Here is a 21,243-nt window from a genome sequence, read left to right as displayed (position 1 = left end):
ATCAGGAGTCGGAAATGGAAGTGTTAGAATTCCATGACCAGAAAGGAGACTTTGGCTAATAAAATTTACTACCATGGACATTGTGAGTAGAAAAATCACAGGAAAAGACATTCAAATCCTCATAAAGTTGATTGTACTAGTTACTCCTGATGAAACTGTAATCATTACAGTGCTGCTGAAATAAATTTAACACTTTAAAGAATATGTTGAATATTTTTAGATTTCTTGATCATACCAAGCAAATGATAAGGACATAAATTCTTCTTAGATAATTATTTTATTGTTTTGGAACATAAGCAGGAAAGTTGAATATAATTTGAAAAATAAGGAATTCTGGAGGAATTAGTTTTATATAGTTTAAAAGAGTTAAGCTATTGGAGACAAGTCTCAGGGGATAAATTTTAATTCAGTACAAGAAGAAACTCTGGAATAATTGAAATTGTCCAATAATGAAAAGACTGCAAGGGGAGAAGAGAGGGAGGTAATAAGTTTATAACCCTGCCAGAGTCTAAAAGGAAAAGATTCAACTACCACTTAGTAGAAATTTCCTGCCGAAGCTTTTAAATATTGCTCGGCCTATGAAATGTCTTGGGAAAGTCAGAGTTCAGGGGATGGTATGGAGAGAGGGCTTGGGCAGAATATCAGTTTAAGTATATTATGATTTTTTCATCCTGAAAACCTAAGGTTGAGGGTAATTTTCTTGTTTGATAATAAATACCTAAGGTTTTTTTAAGTCATGGTTTTTCTTTTTAAGGCAATCTACCCATCTTGAGAAGAAAATTTCATAAGCTGCCTTGCAAATTATTCAAGTTGTTAAACATGCTTCTATTTCGAGAATCCTTCTATCTAATGTACTTTATCTCCCTCCTGTTTAAATGACCACCACTGTGGTTGCATTGTATATTGAAACATACAAAATAAATGTAATCAATTTTAGGCATCTAAGAATATAGAATGAAATCCCAATATGAGAAAGTCATATTTCTCTGGAACATGGAGGTCAAAGAAACTATTCGAAGGAGCTAGAAAAAAATCAGAAAAAAACAAACAAAACAACAACCAAAAACAACAACCCAAAAGGAAGACCCCTAAAACCCCGGCTATCAATTTAATAATTAAAAATATATATGTTAATGGTAGTTATCTATGGGTAGTGCTCTTTATTTCATTTTTAATATTTTTTGAAATTTTTTTCAATCAAGAACTAATGTTTTTTAAAAAAGAGGAGTTCTTTTACTATGTTCTTGACAAAAAGACCTACAAATCCCTTCGTTTTCAGGCTTTCTTCACACTGATAATGTGAAGCATCACTAATTTATTACCTTGAGTTGCTTTATTTTAGCTTGAACATCACACTCGGAAAAATGCTCGATGTTAGTAAGCTGCAAATCCATCTCTGTCAGCCACACCAGAATGCTGTCCCGTGCTGTCTCAAACTCCTCACGCTGGCCAATGAAATGCTAGACATGAAAAGAAAATAACAAAAATGAAAAAAAAAAAAAAAAAAACAATCCCACAAACACCTACTGAGGTGGCCCCGCCCATCCCTACATTCTTCTGGAAAGTCATTTTCTCAATGAGCAATGACAACCCTGTGACCCGTTACCACATAAATTAACCCTGGATACCCCTCTTGCCATCCCAATCTTAGAAAATCACTGAGATTAGTTCTTAACATTGTGTTCAAATAGCCCCATCCTGTCCCCTAGGCCTTTAAGCATTGGAGGAGGCATCAGAAAGACCTTGAGCCTGCGCAAGATGGAAGTGACGCGCTTTTGCAGGTTGTCCCATCTCTGGTTGCCTTCGTGCACCATCTGCTTTAGGCTACAGGCAGAGTCGGTGCGGTTCTCTCTGGCCAGGCGGCGGTACTGCTTGTTGATCAATTCCAGCTGGGTCAGGCTTTCGTGCACCTGTCGCTGGAAAGCCTAGGACCACAGAGAAGCATATAGATGAGGGGGCGACGGGCTCTCCACAGGGGGCCTGGGCTTCACACTGGAGTGTCAGGGAGAATGCGAACCACACTTTCACAGACAGGGAAGGGACAACTTCTAATGAGTCCTGACTTCCCCTTGTTAAAACAAAACAAAGTGATCAGTGCAGTTTAAGGAAAGGGAGCGGATCAAACCAAAATGTAGAAGAAGATGGTAAATACTAATAAATATATGTGTACATACAAATACATATATATAACACATACATATATTAATAAAATATATATTTATACACATAGAATTTACACACATATATATTTAAAATAACTTTTAAGATACTAACAGCCAGAAAAATATTTTTTCACATAAGACAAACTGATTACAAAAATATTTACATGTGCTGAAATGTGAGTTTGAAATGTTCAAAATTTCTGGTGTCAATACTGAGAAAAGATATCTATAATAGAACTGTCTCTTTATTTGTAAAATATGTAATGTTCTAAAGTATCCAAAAACTGCTTCAATTCTGGTATCCATTAAAAAAATTAAAAGTATCTTTTGCAGAAAGTCCTTTACATGTAAGCTATTAGGAACTTCCAAGAAAAGCCATTTAGTAAAATACAAGTAAGCTAACTGAAAAAAAAGTTTGGAATGTGCTACTTTTTTTTTTTTTTTTTTGTGGTGCTCCTATGAGTTACTCAGTTTTTATAAAACATGTTAGAATTGATAGAGGACCTTACATGGCGGTGTCTATTTACTTTTGAGGTTACCCAATGAGGTTACCCAATACTTTCCTCTTCCTCTCTGCAATGTCGGATAGACCTAGTACAAGAATCGTTTGGCCAAAATAAAATGAAGCACCTTTTTTTCCATAATCGTGTGTCTGACTTATGACTGATTTTCATTTTGTCCTTAGATGGAAAATTGTATCATTAGTTGGACTGTGCTCGTCCAAATCCCAAAGTTCCGCTTCCTTTGGCTGACCACACTGTTCAGATGCTGCCGCAGCTCTGCCGGAAACGTTCTTCCTTCTGAGAGTTGCTTTACGAGCCTCCATCCTAGTAAATTCAATCTTCTGTTCTATAAAACTTTGAATTATTTCCCCCCAAAAGGAAGTGGTAGGGAAAGTTGGGCTTGTGCTGTTACTGGAAGTAACTGACTAAGTTTTCCCACTGAAGTGATGGCAGACACCACAGGTGGTGGCACAATGTTCTGTCCCAATATTCAAGCAGTGGAACAGGCAAGGGCTTCCCTTAAATCAAATTTTGTTTTTGTGATTTATTTCTGTCTTGTAAGAAAATTCACTACAAGACATATGATAAAATCACTCACTATAGGAGCTTAATACAGGGCTAAACTTTGCCATAAAATCTCCATCTAAAATAACATTAAAAAGGATCTTACATCATGCTGTGTAGCATAAGTCCATTATAGAAGGTTTTAACCTTTCAGAAGCTGAGGATACTAAGATACAATGCATGAACATTTCGCTGGCATTGGTTCATACTGGGGTGACCTGCTCTCTGCTGCAGAGTGTATTATGGCTTTAAAACTAGAAGTTTCTTAAGGAAAAGACTTTTAGATAGGAAACATTTCTTTTTTTCCTGGAATTTAGTGGTATAGTTACATATAAATCCGTATTCAGATGTCCTGAATAACTCTTATTTATTTCAGATAGTTTTTAAACATTTTTATAGATTCATATAATGGCCCATTTATGACTCGCAGATTTCAAACCCCACAAGAACAAAAACCAAACTTCATATTTACAGGATTCAATAAGTGTCTGGTTAACTGATGTTGCAAGGTAAAAAATGAATGCAGCTGGATTTGGTTGGATTTTTAGTCTGATCGTTAAACATCTCAGGGAGCTTGGGGCAAAATTAGTAACCAAGAATGATTTTTGTAAGGCACATGCATCAGAATTGTTTGCTGTCAACATGTCTGAGTACACACGTCTGCCTATTAGTGGGAAATGATGGGAAAACTAACTTCAAATTAAAAAATAGGCAACTTTAGGCTATGCCAGGTCCTCTGTGAAAATGAGAGGCAGCTGAGAAGTCGAGTTTTATCCTACCACAGTGATAGGGCAGACTCCAGATGGCATAAACAGGCAAGGAACTGGAATCAGTTATTGATTGATTCCTGTTCTTAGGAGTATGATTATACTGCTGCTATTATTATCTCTATGAAATTGAAAAGACTTCATCACTCAAGAACGGCATGGCTCTTCATTTATAATTAGAAATGGCTTATGATTAAAATGTTTTATTCAATTCTGGAACCAGTTCTGTTTTATCGATGATTTAAAAAATATATCTATCTATGATCCAAGTAGGTAAAAATCAATCAAGAAAATATATTTGGAAGACAGATTTTGATAGTATGGAAAATCATCATATTTTAATCTTAGATGGCTGATGGTGAAGAAATGTGAAATAAAAAGAATGCCAGGATGTTTTCTGGGAAATCATGGGTCTTTTTTTCTAATAGAATTTCTCTTCATCATTTTGTACTGTATCTGTAATTCTTGATAAAAATCTCTCTTCTTTACTTCTTTGCCTACTTATGAGGTAATAATAAAGATGACCACAAAGCCATCACCCAGCTACTTGAACAAAAACACGTGTGGGTGAACAGTTAGTTTATATCTTGGTTCACCAACTGCTAGCTGGCTATTCTCATAGCAAAATAAGGATTAAATATTTGGAATTATAAATCACCTCAAATTTCTTTAGTTCTTCCTTGGCAACTGTATAGAGCACCCCGGAAGAGCTGGGGAAGGCAGCTGTCCTTTCTGAAATCTTGAGCCAATCTTCAAATCGGGAGTAGTCATCCAGAAACTTCTGCCACAATCGCCACGTCTCTTCAATTCTGAGACAGAAAATGAAAGAACAGAATCTGATCGTTTGAGACCTTTTATGCTCCAGAACCCTGTGTGATGCCTGCAACAGGAATACAAGTGCCCAACCAAGCAACTGTTGTGCCAAACAATACTGGTGCCTTGAGCCAAGTTTGGCAAGCGTGAAAAAGAGACAACTGTTTGAGCTAAAATGAAACAGCTGTGTTTTTTTTTTTTTTTTCATATCCTGGAGCTCTGGATTTGGAATTAGTAAAATTGAGCATTATAAGCACTAATGTGAACTGTTCTGCATAGGTGGAAAGCTTAGAAGTGCAACACCATGTTTGCAGTGCACACTCATGTCAAGGTTTTGCTGAAATAAAACAAGGTTTGAAAATCCATTTTATTCCAACGTCAAACTCACCCTCATCAAAATCAACAAATGACAGTGAGACAAATATTAACTTTTCAAGAGCTCCCCGGAGAAGCACAAAGATTACGTGCCTTAAATCATTATGATAATTTTCTAATACATCACTATTTTTGACAGCCTTGAATTTCAAAGGGATTACCGATGAGCCCTTTGATTTAGTATTTCATTTTTAATAGAAGTATATTACTTTTCAACCATCAATTCTATAGCATTACCCTTGTTCAGCAAAGGCATATTTTTCTAAATTATATTGAAACTGTTAGGTCAGGCTTAGCTTGCCTTGTTATATTGATGTATTATCTTTATACCTACTTATTTTCCCAACTAATTGTAGATGACAAGTTTGGGAAACTAAGGCTATTTTTTGACATTGCAAACAAAAGGAAATTGTGAATCATGGATACTTTGGGTATTTTTTTTTTCTTTTTGGTCCTTCTTCTTTCCCAACTGTTTGAACATCCTAGCTTACTTGAGCCTTCTTTCCATGGACATAGCACAGATATTCCTCCATCGCCGGTCTAAGTTTCGTGTAGCCTGCTGGATGGAATCACACTCCGCGTCTGTGGCACATGCGTCACAATCATGCAGTAGGACCTCACACAGGTTGAGAACGGAGGCCACGCCAGTGCTGTGTTTCTCTATGTCTCTCTGAAGCTCCTGCGGGGAATGAGACACGCTTTATTCAAATACTTGTATACAGAAGGGAGAAACTGTACCAGTCTTTGTTGACCGACAAATGATTAGGCAAAACCCTCCACAAATATTTCATTTCCTTCCATGCATGAGGTTCATCAACTTCATTTATGAAATACGGCAAACTTGAAAGCATGAGTAAATGAATCTAGAAATATTTCAGCGATGTCAGCAGTGCCAAAATATAAACTGAACAAGTGAAATAGATGAATTAACTATATTAAGAATAAAATTAGTGATGGGAAAATAAATTTTGCCCCAGACTCTACTTCACAGTGTATCATTTCCATTCCAATCTATCCATCCATCCATCCATCCATCCTTTCATCCATCCATCAATCAATCGATCAGTCAATCAATAAAAGGAAGACACGTGCTCCTCTTGAAAGCTGGCACTGAAGAACTGGGATTTGATCTCCAGAGATCTGAAAACTATTTTAAATAGTCATTCCACCATTGTTAAAAGAGGGTGGTTTAAGGGACTTAGGTTCTCTGTTATGTATGATGGCATAATTGTCAGCAGCTTCCTCAGTGAGCAATTTTAAATGTAGGACAGAAACAGAAAGATGATGATGATAAACAAGGCATTGAATTTCTCCAGAGTTCTATTAACTGCAGAGGATATAAGTGCAAAATGTACATTATTTTTTTCTATTGCATTTTAACTCAACTTACTCCAAGTATCTGATTATTAGAAGTAAAGCCTACCAATATCTTTTTTTTTTTTGCTTTCCCTATTTACCAAGGTCCTTAACATATTTTCCTTTATTTTGATAAACTTCTTCAATTTGCCTAGCTTTCCTCTTGTTCTAATAATTCCTCAACCTAGTCAGAGAGCTGGGATTTATATTCTTGTAAGTACGCATATATTCTTCCTCCTATTTTCCCCCTTCATATTATGTTCCAGTGCCATCTATACAAATGTTAGCTTATTGTTGAGTATAATAACAGTGCTTTTGATTAATTTTTGGAGATTTCATAAACTAGACACAAAAAGATAAATTCTTTCAAAATATTTTTATTTCACGAAACAGTCCTTTTAAATCTCTTGCATAACCTCTTTCAGGTATATGAAAGTTATGAAAATTTCTGGTCTAAAAAAATATAAAATAAAATATTACAGAAACTGAACTCAATATTTGCTAAAAGATAAAGACAAACACTTCTGTGAATGAAATAACCAAGTAAATTTTAAGTCTTAAAGTGAATCTTGTATAAGGATATACGTTTGGAAGAAGTGTTTGGTATATGAACATAATCCATGCATTTAAAAAGGTTATAGTAGGTGGTGAACACACAATGTGAGGTATAAATAATGTATTACAGAATTGTACACCTGAAATCTATGTAACTTTACTAACAATTGTCACCCCAATACACTTTAAAGAAAAAATAAAAAAATTTAAAAAATTTAAAAAATTTTTAAAAAGGTTATAGTATTTTAATTTAATTTTCCCCAAGCACTCAAAAGTTTTTTCCCAGCTTTACTGACATATAATTGACATATAACACTGTTAGTTTAAGGTGTACAATATGATAATTTGATACATGCATATATTGTGAAATGATAACCACAGTTTAGTAAACATGCATCACCTCACAATTACAATTTGTGTGTGTGTGTGTCTGTTGAGAACTTTTAAGATGTACTCCCTTCGCAACTTTCAAATATATGACACAGTATTGTTAACTATAGTCACCATGCTGTATATTACATCTCTAGAACTTATTCATCTTGTAACTGGAAGTTAGTGCCCTTTGAGCACTTTCATCAACCGCCCAGTCTACCCCCACCCCCACCCCCACCTCTGGCAACCTCTAATCTATTCTTTGTTCTATGAGGTTTTTTGTTTTTGTTTTTCATTTTTTAGATTGCACATCTAAGCGAGACCATATAGTATTTCATTTTCTCTGACATTTCTCTTAGCATAATGACCTTAAGGTTTATCCATATTGTCAGAAGTGGCAGTATTTCCTTCTTTTTTATGGCTGAAAAATATTCCATTGTCTGTCTATCTATCATCTATCTATCTATCTATCTATCTATCTATCTATCTATCTATCTATCTATCGCATTTTCTTTCATTTATCCATTAATCGATACTTAGACTGTTTCCTACTGTAAATAAGGCTGAAATAAACATGGGGGTGGAGATACCTCTTGAAGATTGTGATTTCCTTTCCTTAGGATATATACTCAGAAGTGGACTTGCTGGATAATATAATAGTTCTTTGTTTAATATTTTTGAGGAACCTCCAGAATGTCTTCCATAGTGGATGTATCAATCTATATCCCTACCAACAGTGCACAAGGGTTCCCTTTTCTTCACATCCTTGCCAGTACTTATATCTTTTCCTTTTAATAGGAGACATTCTCACAAGTGATATCTCATTGTAGTTTTGATTTGCATTTCCATAATTAGTATTATTGAGTATGTTTTCACATACCTGTTGACAATTTGAATATCTTCTTTGGAAAAATGTCTGTTCAGGTCCTTTGCCCATTTTTAATTGGATGATGATGATTATTATATTATTGAGTTGTATGACTTCCTTATTTATTTTCTATATTAACCTCTATATGTGGTTTGCAAATATTTTCTTCCATGCTCTATGTCGCCTTTTCATTTGGTTGAGCATTATTTTTGTTGTACAGAAGCTTTTAGTACCTTTTTAAAGTTTTAGTCCCACTTTTTAATTTATTTACTTATTTTTGTGGTTGTGCTTTTGGTTTTGTATCTAAAAAAATCATTGATGAGACCAATGTCAAAGAGCTTTTCCCTGTATTTTCTTCTAGGAGTTTTATGGTTTCACGTCTTACATTTAAGTCTTTAATCCATTTCAAGTACATTTTTGTGCGTGGTGTAAAATAGGGGTCCAGTTTCATCCTTTTCCATTTGAATATCCAGTTTTCCTAATATCATTTTTGAAGAAATTCTCCTTTCCCCATTGAGTATTCTTGGCTCCTTTGTCAAATATTAGTTGAATTATATACATGGATTTATTTCTGGGCTTTTGATTCTTTTCCATTGGTGTACTGTCTGGCTTTATGTCAGCATCATAGTGTTTTGATGACTATAGCTTTGCAACATAGTTTAAAATCAGACTTTATTTTGCTTTCTCAGGATTGCTGTGACTATTTGGGGTCTTTTGTGGTTCCTTAACAAATTTTAGTATTATTTGTTCTATTTCTGTAAAAAGTGCTATTGGAATCTTGATAGGGGTTGCACTAAACTTCTGGATGGCTTTGGTTACATGCACGTTTTAACAATATTCATTCTTCCAATCCATGAACATGAGATTTCTTTCCATTTATTTGTGTCTTCTGCAATGTCTTTTCCTCAGCATCTTAAAGTTTTCAGGGTACAGCTGTTTCACTTCCTTGGTTAAATTTATTTCCAAGTATTTTATTGTTTTTGATGCTATTGTAAATGGGATTGTTTTCTTTGTTTCTTTTTGAGATAATTCGTTGTTAGTGTATAGAAATGCAACTGATTTTTGTACAGTGAATTTGTATCTTGCTTTACTGAATTTGTTTATTAGTTTATTGTCCACAGTTTTTTTGGTGGAGACTTTAGGATTTTATACATATAAGCTCATGTCATCTGAAAACAGAGACAATTTTACATCTCTCTCTCTCTCTGATTTATTTCTTTTTCTTACTTGATTGTTCTGGCTAGGACTCCCAGTACCACATTTAGTAGGATTGGTGAGAATGGGTACACTTATCTTGTTTTTAATCTTAGAGAAAAAATTTTCAAACTTTCACCATTGAGTATGATGTTAGCTGTGACTTGTCATATTTGTTCTTTATTATGTTGGGGTATATTCCTTCCATACCTAAGTTGTTGAGAGTTTTTGTCATTTAAATTTTGTCAAATGCTTTTCTGTATCCATTGATATGATCATATGATTTTTATCTTTCATTCTAGTAGTGTGATGTATCACATTTATTGACGTGATATATAGAACCATTCTTGTATCCCAGGGATGAATCTAACTTGACCATGGTGTACGATCCTTTTAATGTGATGTTGAATTTGGTTTGCTAGTACTTTGTTGAGGATTTTTGCATGTATATTCATTTGGGATATTAGCTTATTACCTTGTGTTATCCTTATCTCTCTGTGGTATCAGGGTAATTCTGGTCTGATAAAATGAGTTTGAGAGTGTTTCCTTCTCTTTTATTTATTTATTTATATTTTTTTTAAGAACGTGAAGGATTGGCTTTAACTGTTTGGTAAATTTTACCTGTGAAAACATCTGGTCTTGAATATTTTTGGGGGGGAGTGTGTGGAGGAGTGAGAGGTTTTTGATTACTGACTCAACCTCTTTATTCATTATTGATCTGTTCAGATTTTCTATTTCTTCATAAGCCAGTCTTGGTAGGTTGTATGTTTTTAGAAATTTGTCCATTTCTTTTAGGTTGCCCAATTTGTTGGCATATAATTGTTCACTGTAGTCTCTTATGATCCTTTGTATTTCTTGTAATGTCTCCACTTTCCTTTATAATTTTTATTTATTTGGAACCTATCTCTTTATGTTTATGGTTAGTTTAGCTAAAGGTTTGCCAATTTCGTTTACCATTTCAAAGAACCACTCAGTTTTGTTAATCTTTTCTACTGTTCTCCTATTCTCTATTTCATTTATTTCTGTTCTAATTTTTATTATTTCCTTCCTTCTGCCAACTTTGGGCTTAGTTTTTCCATCTTTTTTTAGTTTCTTAAGGTGTAAAGTTAAGTTGTTTATTTGAGATCTTTCTATTTTCTTAACATAGGCATTTATCGCCATAAACAGCTCTTTTAGAAGTGCTTTTGCTGCATGCTGTAAGTTTTGATGCATTGTAGTTCCTTTTCTGTTTGTCTAAAGATATTTTTTTATTTCCCTTTAGATTCCTTCTTTGACCCATTGGTTGTTCATAAGTGTGTTGTTTAATTTCCAAGTATTTGTAAATTTTCCAGCTTTCTTCCTGTTATTGATTTCTAGATTCATATCATTGTGGTTAGAAAAGATACTTGATGTAATTTCTATTTTCTTGAATTTGTTGAGACTTATTTTGTGGCCTAGCATATAATCTATCCTGGAAAATGTTCCGTGTAGTGAGGTGCGGATGTGGGGTCACTGTTGAGCTCTGCAATCACCTCTGGTTGGGCAAGGTCACAGGCAGTGTTCCTTGGCAGGGCAGTGCCACTGGTTGGACTCTGTGACTGAGCAGGGCTAAGTTACGTGGGGTCTCGGGTTTTGCTCCCAGACCAGATAATACTGCTGGCTCGTCTCTGTTCGGGTGGGCCACAGGCAGGCTTTACAGTTGGACTGGACATTAGGCTGTGCTCTGTGAGCATGCAGGGCTACAGGCTGTGCCCTGGACTTGATGAGACTATAATCTGGGCTTCACCATCAGGTAGGCCACTGGCTGTGTTCCCCTGTTGGGCAAGGTTTCTGGCCAGGCTCTCTGGTCAAGAGGGTCTTCTAGCTGTATCCCATAGTGGGTGGGGCTAGAGATTGTGCTTCATGGTCAAGCTGGGTCACTGTCCAGGTTTTCTCGTCAGGTAGGACTGTAGGCTATGCTCGGTGATTGCGCAGGGTCATTGGCGGGGCTCCATGGCTGGGTGGGCCTGCAGCTTGGGCTCTGAGGCTGTCCAGGGTCTCTGTTCAGGCTCCCTGGTACCAGAGGCTATGCTCAAAAGTCGAGAAGACTGCTGGGTTGGCTACCTGCCCAAGAAGGGCTACTGAATGGACTCCACGGCTGCCCTGGTTCTTGGGCCGGGCTTCCCAGTGGGGCCAGCTAGAAGCTATGCTCAGCTGTTGGGTAGGGCTGGGAATTGATTTCCCTGCCCAAGCAGGGTGGCAGGAAGGACTCCGACGCCAGTATGGCCTGTTGTCTGTTGTTTGCAGACCCAAATCAGGCAGAACTGCCAACTGAGCTCAGAGGCCAACTGGGGCCACTGGCTGGGCTCTGCTGATAGGCAGAGAAGCTGGCTGGGATCTCTGCTTGGGTGCAGCTGCAAGCAGGAATGCAGTCTGCCAAGGTCTGAGTGCTGGTTGCATAAGCCCCACCCCTCATCTCCATTTCTATCTGAGCCCCACAGACTCCCCTAGTGATCCGCATCAGGTGAGACCCAAGGGAGCCTCCTGGGAAATGTCCCACAACGCTGGGGGAGCTGGATGACCACCTTGGCCTCTCTTTTCTCATTGGAGAAAACGTAGGTCCAAGAAGCCCTCTCTGTGCAATGTTGTACCAGCTGGGGGAAGGCAATGTGGTCAGCGTGCAGCCACTCCTCTTACCCCTCTAATTTTACCCTCCTGGTCTCTGTGGTCCAGCGGAATGCTCTAGTTACACTCCCGGATTCTGGGATTTTTACAATGGTGTGTCTTCTTTATGGATAGTTGCTTGTTGGTCTTCTTGTGAGGGGGACTTAAGTTAAAAACAACCTCTGTTGCCATCTTGGTGACATCGCTCCTTCATATACTTTTAATTCTATCTCAGGGCAGAGAGTCATGAGAGGAGCCAGTGTGGGAACCAGTGCTGGGGTATGAGAATCAGAACTGTAATTGATGGTTGGCTGAAGGTGCAGTGTGGACAACTCTGAGAGTTAAAAAATTCCAGGGGACCCAGTCATGGAGGCGAGGGGCACAATTTTGTGAGATTTACCGCTAGAAGCTTGACCAAGTTCTTACAGTAAATATTGGAGAAAAATCCCCTTTTCCTTCTGCTCAAAAGTTTTTGTTAAAATCAATATGTGAAATAAAGCTTGAGGGTTTTGTAATTCTATATAAGTGCCCTGATACGGATAAAGATTTTAGTCTTAGCTTTAACCTCCATTGGTAATTGTCTTGAATTGTCACATAGTGTCTCTGTATTTATTCTTCTTCAGCTATAACAGGAGAAATTTGACAAAATGTTCTCTGAAGCCATGCCAAGTCTATCTATAGTTCTGCCTAATTAAGTCTATAATAATTAAGTACATTGGCAAGAGAAACATTCAGAAATTTCACATAGAGAAATGGAAGAAAATGCATTTCTTTTCAATTTAATCTGTCTGTTTAAATATATTTGTCAGAATTTTTCCCCTTTAGAGACAGATTATTTTTTAGCTGTTTTTTACAACATGGATCCCAAATGCTACAAGTTTTACAGAATCATGGTCAAACATTTTCCACAAAGGAAAATGTAGTAAATATGGTTTGATTAAATTTAAATGTAGCACTTTGTGCTAGGTGCTGTGTTAAGCGTTTTTCTTGTTAATTTTCGCAATAACACTATGAGCCATGAACTCTGATTCTGTATATAAGGGATTCTTATGCATGCTATACATAGGAATTTGAGGATTAAAATAGTTCATTACTTTGCCCTGGGTCATGTAGAAAAATGGCGAAGCCAGGATTAAACCCAAGAAGTTTTACTTTTAACCACTGGTATACGGTTTACTTTTAAACTTTAATTTAAAATGTAATTAAAAGGCAATGTGAACATATATTAATATATTTAAAAGTCAAAACTACTATGAAGCTTTCAACAAGTAGTGTCCTGAAACAACCATTTCCATTTTGTGTAGCTCTGTTCTCTGGTTTTCACTTCTGTACTATTTCTAAGTAACATGTTTCTGTTGCTATCTCTTGATTTCTAAATTTTAGACATTATTTATGTTACTACTTTTATATTACTACTTTGATCATTTCCTCCTCTCCCTTTTCTTTATTCTTTCTGGAGGGACTTCTAAGGAATAACTGAATTGGATTGTGACACTCCTGCATAAATCTTGGCTGCAGCATAAACCTGGCTAGTGACACCATGGGAGCTGGTGCAGGGTTGTGGGAGTCACACCCTTTCGTACAGAGCCTTTCACTTAATCTCTTTATTTTTAATATAATGGCTCCAGCCTCAATGGTGTCCTTTGTTAAACAACCCCCAAGCTCTATTTCATGCACTGGATGGTATTTCTAATTCTGCTAGGACTCCTGGAGAACCAAAAAGCTTTATGTTGCTCTAGGATTTAGTCTTGATCCCTGACCCCAAAATGTTGAAAAAGGAAACTTATTTTGAAAAAAAGGTACAAAGTCCCTCTGGTCTGCTGATCTGCCTGCTCCAGAGACTAATCCTCTGGTCTTCTTCTGGAGAAAACAAAGCAGAGCTGTCTGACTACCTGGGCTTAGAGGGGTGGATCTGCAGTGTAACCACTCCTTATTCAAACTTCCAAGCAATCTTCCATTTTAAAGCCCTACAGACTTGATATCTCTACTTCCTGAGCCTTCTTGGAATGCTGTGGCGTGAGTCAGCTTTCTCCATCCTTCGTCTGCCAACACCATCACTATTCATCTATCCACTTTCTGTCTTCCAAAATTCTGTTGGATGTCTGTCATCACCATCATCTTGTCTCCTGTTCTCTTTGCTCCTATTGTGAATTTTGATCTTTTCTTCCCCTGTGGTATTATTTGTATTGGGCTTTTAGTAGTGGGTGGGGCTACAAATGCAAATGATCAATTTGCCATGTTTAAGTAGACACTGTTTTGATTGTCTTACATTTACTAAATTACAATATGGGCCATTAGATATTACTTCTTCTCAGATGTAGATATCATTACCATGTTCTCCAGGAGAATTTGGGAAACTGGAGGCCAACCAGGACCCCACAATTCAATATCAGAATTCAGATATCAGAGAGTCCATCAGAGTGTTTTAATCTTACAAAAATTAAAAAAATATCCTGCTAACAATTTTTAAAAAAAAAGAAATGCTAATTTAAATATCAAAGTAAATCCAACACCCCAAAAATGTATTTAATACTTATTGTCATTGGTTTAAATGTTTGTTTAAAAAATAAGTATAGGAACTTTTTTCATAGGATTGCAGAAACAGGTCTGTTTATATTTTTTGAAACATTTTTTAAGTAAAGCAACTTGGCTATCATGGCTTAAATATAATGAAAGTCACCAGAGTGTGGAGAGAATTTTCAAGGACAATTGAAAGGCATGGAGCAGCAGTACCTCTTCAGGGGATTTATGGTGTTTAGTACTGACAACTGGAGGCTGCTATGTTTAGTAAAAATGAGCAAGGGGAGTGGGAGGTGAAAATCCCCTCTGTATGCATTTTTGAGGGCCACCCTCTTTTGCTTTGTTCAGTTGTGTATTGTGTGCCAGTGCAATGGGCTGTCTTTGCTACACACACGAAGGTGAAATCACAGTGTGGGGTCTGCAGGGGATGCAAACCTCCTTGCAAAATAAAATTATTTGAGACTCTAAAATCTCTAAGTATGCACTGTAATCTTTCTCCAAGCACCACGAAATGCAGGGGTTGGGGAGGCTCTTTTCTAAGTCTATAGTAGTGGGCTAGTGATCCACAAATAAGTAAACAAAACTGTCAGCCTGTTTTAGATACATCATTGCAGCCCAACCTCGCCTACCAGCTTAAGAAGGTTTCTTGGTGGACCAACAACATTCACTCTAAGATGGCCTGTCTTCTTAAGAGTCAACTCTGTGGTGACCGGGAACCCATTTGCCCAAATCGTCTGGCCCGCCAAGGCCTCCCTTTGCCACGAAACCTGCCTAGCTTCCTCCTGATTTTCCACCGCCACCCACCATCTCACACCCACCCCTCTATCCTGGCCAGCAGGACAGACAGTTAGGAGCCTTCTCTCCTTCCTCAACTGTTCTAAGCGTTACCTGCTGCTCATTTAGCTTTCTCTGTATTTCTTCTGAGTCACAGGAATCATACACTATTGGCTTGGCCAGCTCTGACTCGATGTGAGCCAGCCACGTCCTCAGGCTGTTCATGTTCTTATCCAGCTGCTGTACAGCAACCAGTGTCTCCTTCAGCTTCTTCACCCTGTGGGCAGAGGGGAGACATCAACTTCAATGAGGGGCCCCACTCACATTTCCCTCCTGAGTAGAGGCGAGCGCTGGGTCAAAGTGCTCAACCCAAAGTGCCCAAAGCCAAGACGCATCCTGGCTCAGCCACCTCCTGGCTGGGTGACTTTGGGCAGTGGCACGACCTTCCTGTGTCTCTGTTTCCTCACTATGAAATGGAGATGAAGTAGGTGGATGTGTGAGACTTGAGAGTCAAGTAATGCAGGGTACATGGGAAATATTCAATACATATTAGATCCGGTTATACTCAACACAGCTGTAATCAGATAACTGGGACAGAAATGTCATACTCACTATACTGCCATGAAGAGTACCTGGGAGAAAAATTGAACATTTCCTATGATTTGTCCCCAAACAGATAATGAATCCACAGTTTTGATCATTTCAGCCTCAGTGGGACATATTTCAGCACCCCTGTGGCAGAAACTCAGTCAAAAGGAGAAAGCTCACTTAAGGTAATCTATCAGGGAGTGATCACTGAACGTCACAACCTGAGTTTTCCCAAAGCCAGTTGACAGTAAAGGTAACTGAGGACCTGTTAGAGTGTAAGGCCAAGGGCAGATGTAAGGCAGATCATTACCCACTCCTCTACCTGTTTCAGTCCATTATTTACTATATAGCATACTTAAAAAAATGTTTTCTTATTCTTTCCAGGAAGGAGTACAAACCCATTTGTTTAAGACTGCTTGCTATTTACGTAACAATCATGTGTAATAATCTTATGTGTAAGAACCTTATATGTAAGGTGCTGGGCAGACAAAATAAGCAAGACTTGTCTTCCTAATGAAACATCTAATCTAACTGGAAATCTGGACTTACAAAAAATGAAATGTAACACAGTGTCGTAAGAACTAAACTAAAGAAATGAATCAAATCTCTGACTAATAAATAAGGAGTGGTCAATTCTCTGGCCATCACTCAGGTAATCATTCATTCATCCGTTCACCATTGTTCACGTCTTTATTCCTTCTACAAACATTTATGGTGCTAGGCAGTCATTGTGCTATATGATGGAAATACAGTGACGCCAACAGTTTCACCCTGGACACTGAGGGAGTTTAGGCTCTCATGAAGCAGGGCAAGTGAAGAAATAACATTTGTGCTGCATCTTGAAAGGTGGATAAAAGTCAAGCAGAATATTTCTGGGCTAGCAAACATAAAGAAGAAAAGCAGAGATTCTGAAAGCAGAGTGTTGTAATGCCAAGGAGACTGGGGATGGAGAGGATGGGGAAGAGAAGCAGAAGGGACATGAAGAAGAGGTGACAGATAAGACTGATGGGTAGACTGGAGTAAGATTATAAAGATCCTGTAGGGACACAATAATGGGTTTGGATGCAGTTTTAAAGATAAATAGGAATGTTGCTAAGATTTATTAGCAAAGGAGTAATAAGATCAGTTCTGATTTTGAGTATGTAAGTTTGAAGTAAGGCTGTTGTGAGAGCCCACTAAAGAAGTAAACAGAACAGTCCAAACAGCTTCCATGAAAGCCTACACTTGGGAAACAGTGTGAATAGAGGTGAGGACTGGATTGCTAAATTCACGAATTGGCATGATGTGAGGCAGAGGAGTTAAAAATGATGTTTTCCAGTTGGGTGACGAGTTGGATGCTGTTGCCTCAGAGTATATGAGATGAGGAGTGAGTCCTTGGGATTCATGGTGCATTAAGTTTGGGATACAATGAGTCGGAAGCATCAGGTAGACATGTATGGAAATGTAGTTCTTAGGTTCAGAGGAGAGGACAGAGTTGATTGCATTGGTTTAGGTACTGTTGGCATAGAGTTGAAACCCTGTGAAAGGGTATGGACCAAGAAGAGTGAATTTTAAAAGGCTCGTTAAAAAAGGAGGAATCACAGATGACGAAAAGTTAATCAGAAAGTAAAGAGGTGAACCAGGAAAGTGTAACATGAAACTAAAAGGCAGGAAAAGTTTCAAGAAGGAAACCTGGTGTGGTGATAAGATTGCTGTGGGGACAGAGCCCCAGTGTGCAGTTTCCAGGCTCTCGGCCTCACGTGGAAAGGTGCTGGCTCAGGTAGTAAATGGCCATCAACTGTGATCAGTTGGCCGTCAGCTGTAACCAGTGAGCCATTGGGCACTAATATAACTGCCGTGGCTACGCTAGCAGAAAATGGGGGCTAGCAAGAAGACGGTGGCTGAGCTAGCAAGAGCAGATTGCAGAGAGGCGGAAGCCGCCAGCGAGAATATAGTGGTATGACTCCCCTACTTATGACTCCATGGGTATTGCTTTTTGGCCTCACCATGTCCTGCGTTCTTATGTGGGGAGCGGGACCAGAGACCCCGCAGGAGACTCCGCACAACAATTGTACATTGTTTAAGGGTACAAACTTACAACAAGTATTACATAATCTGTAAAGATCTAATACACAGTATAATGAATATAGCCAACAATATGGTGCCATAATTATGTGACATGATATATATCACTCCGATCATATTACAATCATATTACAAAATACGAATGTATCAAAGTAGCATGTTGTGTACCTTAAATTTGCACAGTGTCATATGTCAAATATATTCAAAGAAAAAACAAGAAGTATTGGTCAACGTGTGAGCCAAATGCCTCCTCTGTCAGGTTCACCTGGCTTGGCGCTTACACATGTAGATTCCTAGATCCCAACCCAGACCTAGTGAATCAGAAACTCTGTGCTTGTGGCCAGGGGGTTTACATTGTTAACAAGTAGCTCATCAAGAGCTGTGAAAACAGAAACTAGATTGCATTTGGGTTAAGGAATATACTTAGGGTAAGGGAGTGCTGTTACTTATTTCAAGAAAGTAGGCAGTAAAGGTTGCGTACACACGGCATGGATCCTGTAGAAGGATCTGGTTACTACAAGACCTTGATTTGTTTTGTTTAATGTGGTTTAATATTTGGAATAGTTTTAGAATGCTTTTAGGCAGAGAATAAGGAATCAGGAAGAAGATGTCAAAGATGGAAGAAAAGGAGGAAATTACAGACGAATATAGATCATGGGAAAAGGATGCGGAGACAGTGACAGGCACAGGGCAGGGACAGATACACAGGTTTGAAAGGTGTTTCTTTCCCAAGTGAGGGCAGGGCGTGAGCAGGAGTTTGGGAGGGTCACACAGTATCTCTCAACTCTATTATTATCAAGACATAGCGGGACAAACCCATTATGGACTCCCGGTGAGGGTCTGTCGTGGCTGAGTTGCACAGATGGCTCCCGAATGAAAGGGGATGGGGATGATGTGCACAGATCAGTGCTTTCCAGTACAGCCCTTATTTAAAATTCAGTTTTGCGTTTAGGCCACACGTCCTGCCTTTTGGCTCAGGACAGGTGGTCACCTTACTGACACTGCTCATAATAGAGATGCATGGCAGGTAAGCGCAATACTCCACTCTCTGCGGAGTTATTTTAGTTCAATTACACAGGTACCTGCTTAAAAAAAAAAAAACTGTCAAGAGTAACATGACTTAAAATTCTAGGGAGGTAATATATTTCAAGGCAGAGATCTGCAATAGAAAGTTCTCGAAGACTGACAACTTGCACGCAGCGTCATCAAGCATTTCTCAACTCTACTACTCTCAAATAGGAAAGAGGTGAGTCTCCAGCCCCATAGTACTGTTACAGGCTCACAGGCCAAGAGCTCACTCTCTTCCCGCCTCCCCCCACCCTCCTCCCCAGCTGACTCTGATGGACTTCTGTGGTCAGCAGCCACTGCTGTGAACAAAATGTCTCATAGCCAAAGCATTTTGAGCATTTTTATTTATGTTTAATTGCAGAAGACTGATATCACCGCTTCTATTGCAGTTTCTATAAATCAATGCTTTTCTCTCTCATTTGAGAGAGAGAAATCTAGTCGGAACACAATCACTTTCCTTCTTTGTCATACAAATGCTTTTAAAAGGATTTCCAGTATGGTCAGTTTTTAATAATGCCTATATTTCATTAATAATAATAACAATAATAGTACCTATATTTAACTAATGTTTCAGTACATAAAGGCATCTGCAGATCCATTACCTTATTGTTTTAAAAAAATGTGTACTTAAAAATTATGTTCATATTCCACAACATAGTCCATTGATTAGGGAATGGAAAGCACGTGCTGCCATATGTTTATCATGAGTCATAATTCCTTTCAAGATAAGACTTCGTTAATCAGTTTCATAAATATAAATGGTACCCTGTCCCCAGGGCATTTCAAGGTATTGGCCTTGAACAATAATGCCAAGAACTTTTCCATACAATCCATTCACCTTTCTCTTGTATATGACAGTACTGACATTTGAGTGTCAGTCAGTGAACGACAGGTTGAGAATGGCTACTGGGTGCAAAACTCAGAGTGCACATCCCACCAATGACCACAGCGTGGGCTCGGCATTTAACATGGCCCTGGCCATCCTGCTTTAGTGGGCCCCAGTCTACACCCTGTAAACCCACTGGACCAGGACTGAAGAATGGCTCATTGTGCTGAGATGTGTGTCCCGGTTCTACCCCAGTAAGAACGTCCTCTAGGGAACCTCTTCCATGTGACCTGCTTCCTGGCTCCAGATTTGGTAAGATCTGAGTGTGTACTACGCTTTGGGATGGGGTTTTATAGCAGCCTCATAATATCATCTGGGTTTTGTTTAAAGCCAGAGGCTGGATGAGTATCTCGGTGCTTGCTTCCTCCTTACCCTTATTTGAACTCCCTTGTATTATTAATGCACAATTTCCTCTCCCCCAGGGCAAGTTCCTTGGAAAGCTGGCACTGTGAATTTCCATTTCTGGGTTTCCTTTTCCCCTGCCATACTAAGCCTTGCACAAAGCTGAGCACTATTGAAATGCCTTTTAAACATTAATAGTTAGTATTCCAAGTAAAGTATTTTTACTCAGCTAACATAGTTTAATTTATTTTAAAATGTATTTGGGATCAATTAGTTGATATTAAAGGTATCCTTACATCTTCTTCTAGGTCCAACATCTGCAAATGGTCTATTTGTCAAGTGCTAAAATTCATTTATTTTTCTTGGTTCAAAATTTACTCACAAAAATCACCAAAGGATCCCAGGCACAAAGGGATGTGAGTAAACACTGTTCCACTGGATACTGTCTCCACTAGCCAAATAATTTGCAGGGTTAGTTATTTGGTGTGATATTGAATGAGTCCCAGTAGTCAGAGCAGTCAGTGTGCAATGTGGCTAGGGCATCCTGACATGGAAATACTTGGTCACATATCCGTCAGCAACAGGTTCCTCTTTCAAATATGTGACTCTTAGTGAAGTCAATGGGGTGAATGTTTCAGTGTTTCTCTTTTCTCAATTTTTAAAAACAGTGTATTTGACTGCAAATACATGTGTGTGTGTTGGGGTGCGGGGAGCAGATGTGAACTGAGGGAAGTGGTTAGGAAAGCCTCCATACATCTCCTCTGAGATTTTTTAACTTAATATTTGCAGGACAAGGAGTATTCTTTTTTTAACAAAAAGGTTCCGTATTTTTCTCCTTACTTCTTTAAAA

General features: G+C 38.3%; 1 protein-coding gene across 21 annotated transcripts in view; it reads right to left on the bottom strand.

Annotated features, from left to right (window-relative positions):
- SYNE1 (spectrin repeat containing nuclear envelope protein 1) overlaps window positions 1-21,243 on the bottom strand; it is a gene marked incomplete at its 5' end in the record, with an annotated part of 420,585 nt that overhangs the window by 25,002 nt on the left and 374,340 nt on the right. For all 21 annotated transcript variants that reach the window (XM_081044694.1, XM_081044699.1, XM_081044700.1 and 18 more), the window contains 5 exons: window positions 1,323-1,460; window positions 1,743-1,925; window positions 4,655-4,805; window positions 5,676-5,863; window positions 15,560-15,722. In XM_081044694.1, the coding sequence (XP_080900820.1) occupies window positions 1,323-1,460; window positions 1,743-1,925; window positions 4,655-4,805; window positions 5,676-5,863; window positions 15,560-15,722 (823 nt within the window). The remainder of the gene's footprint in view (window positions 1-1,322; window positions 1,461-1,742; window positions 1,926-4,654; window positions 4,806-5,675; window positions 5,864-15,559; window positions 15,723-21,243) is intronic.

This window comes from Rhinolophus hipposideros (genome assembly GCF_964194185.1).
Source record: "Rhinolophus hipposideros genome assembly, chromosome: 3".
NCBI lineage: Eukaryota > Metazoa > Chordata > Mammalia > Chiroptera > Rhinolophidae > Rhinolophus > Rhinolophus hipposideros.
This window is presented reverse-complemented; position numbering and strand designations above follow the sequence as displayed.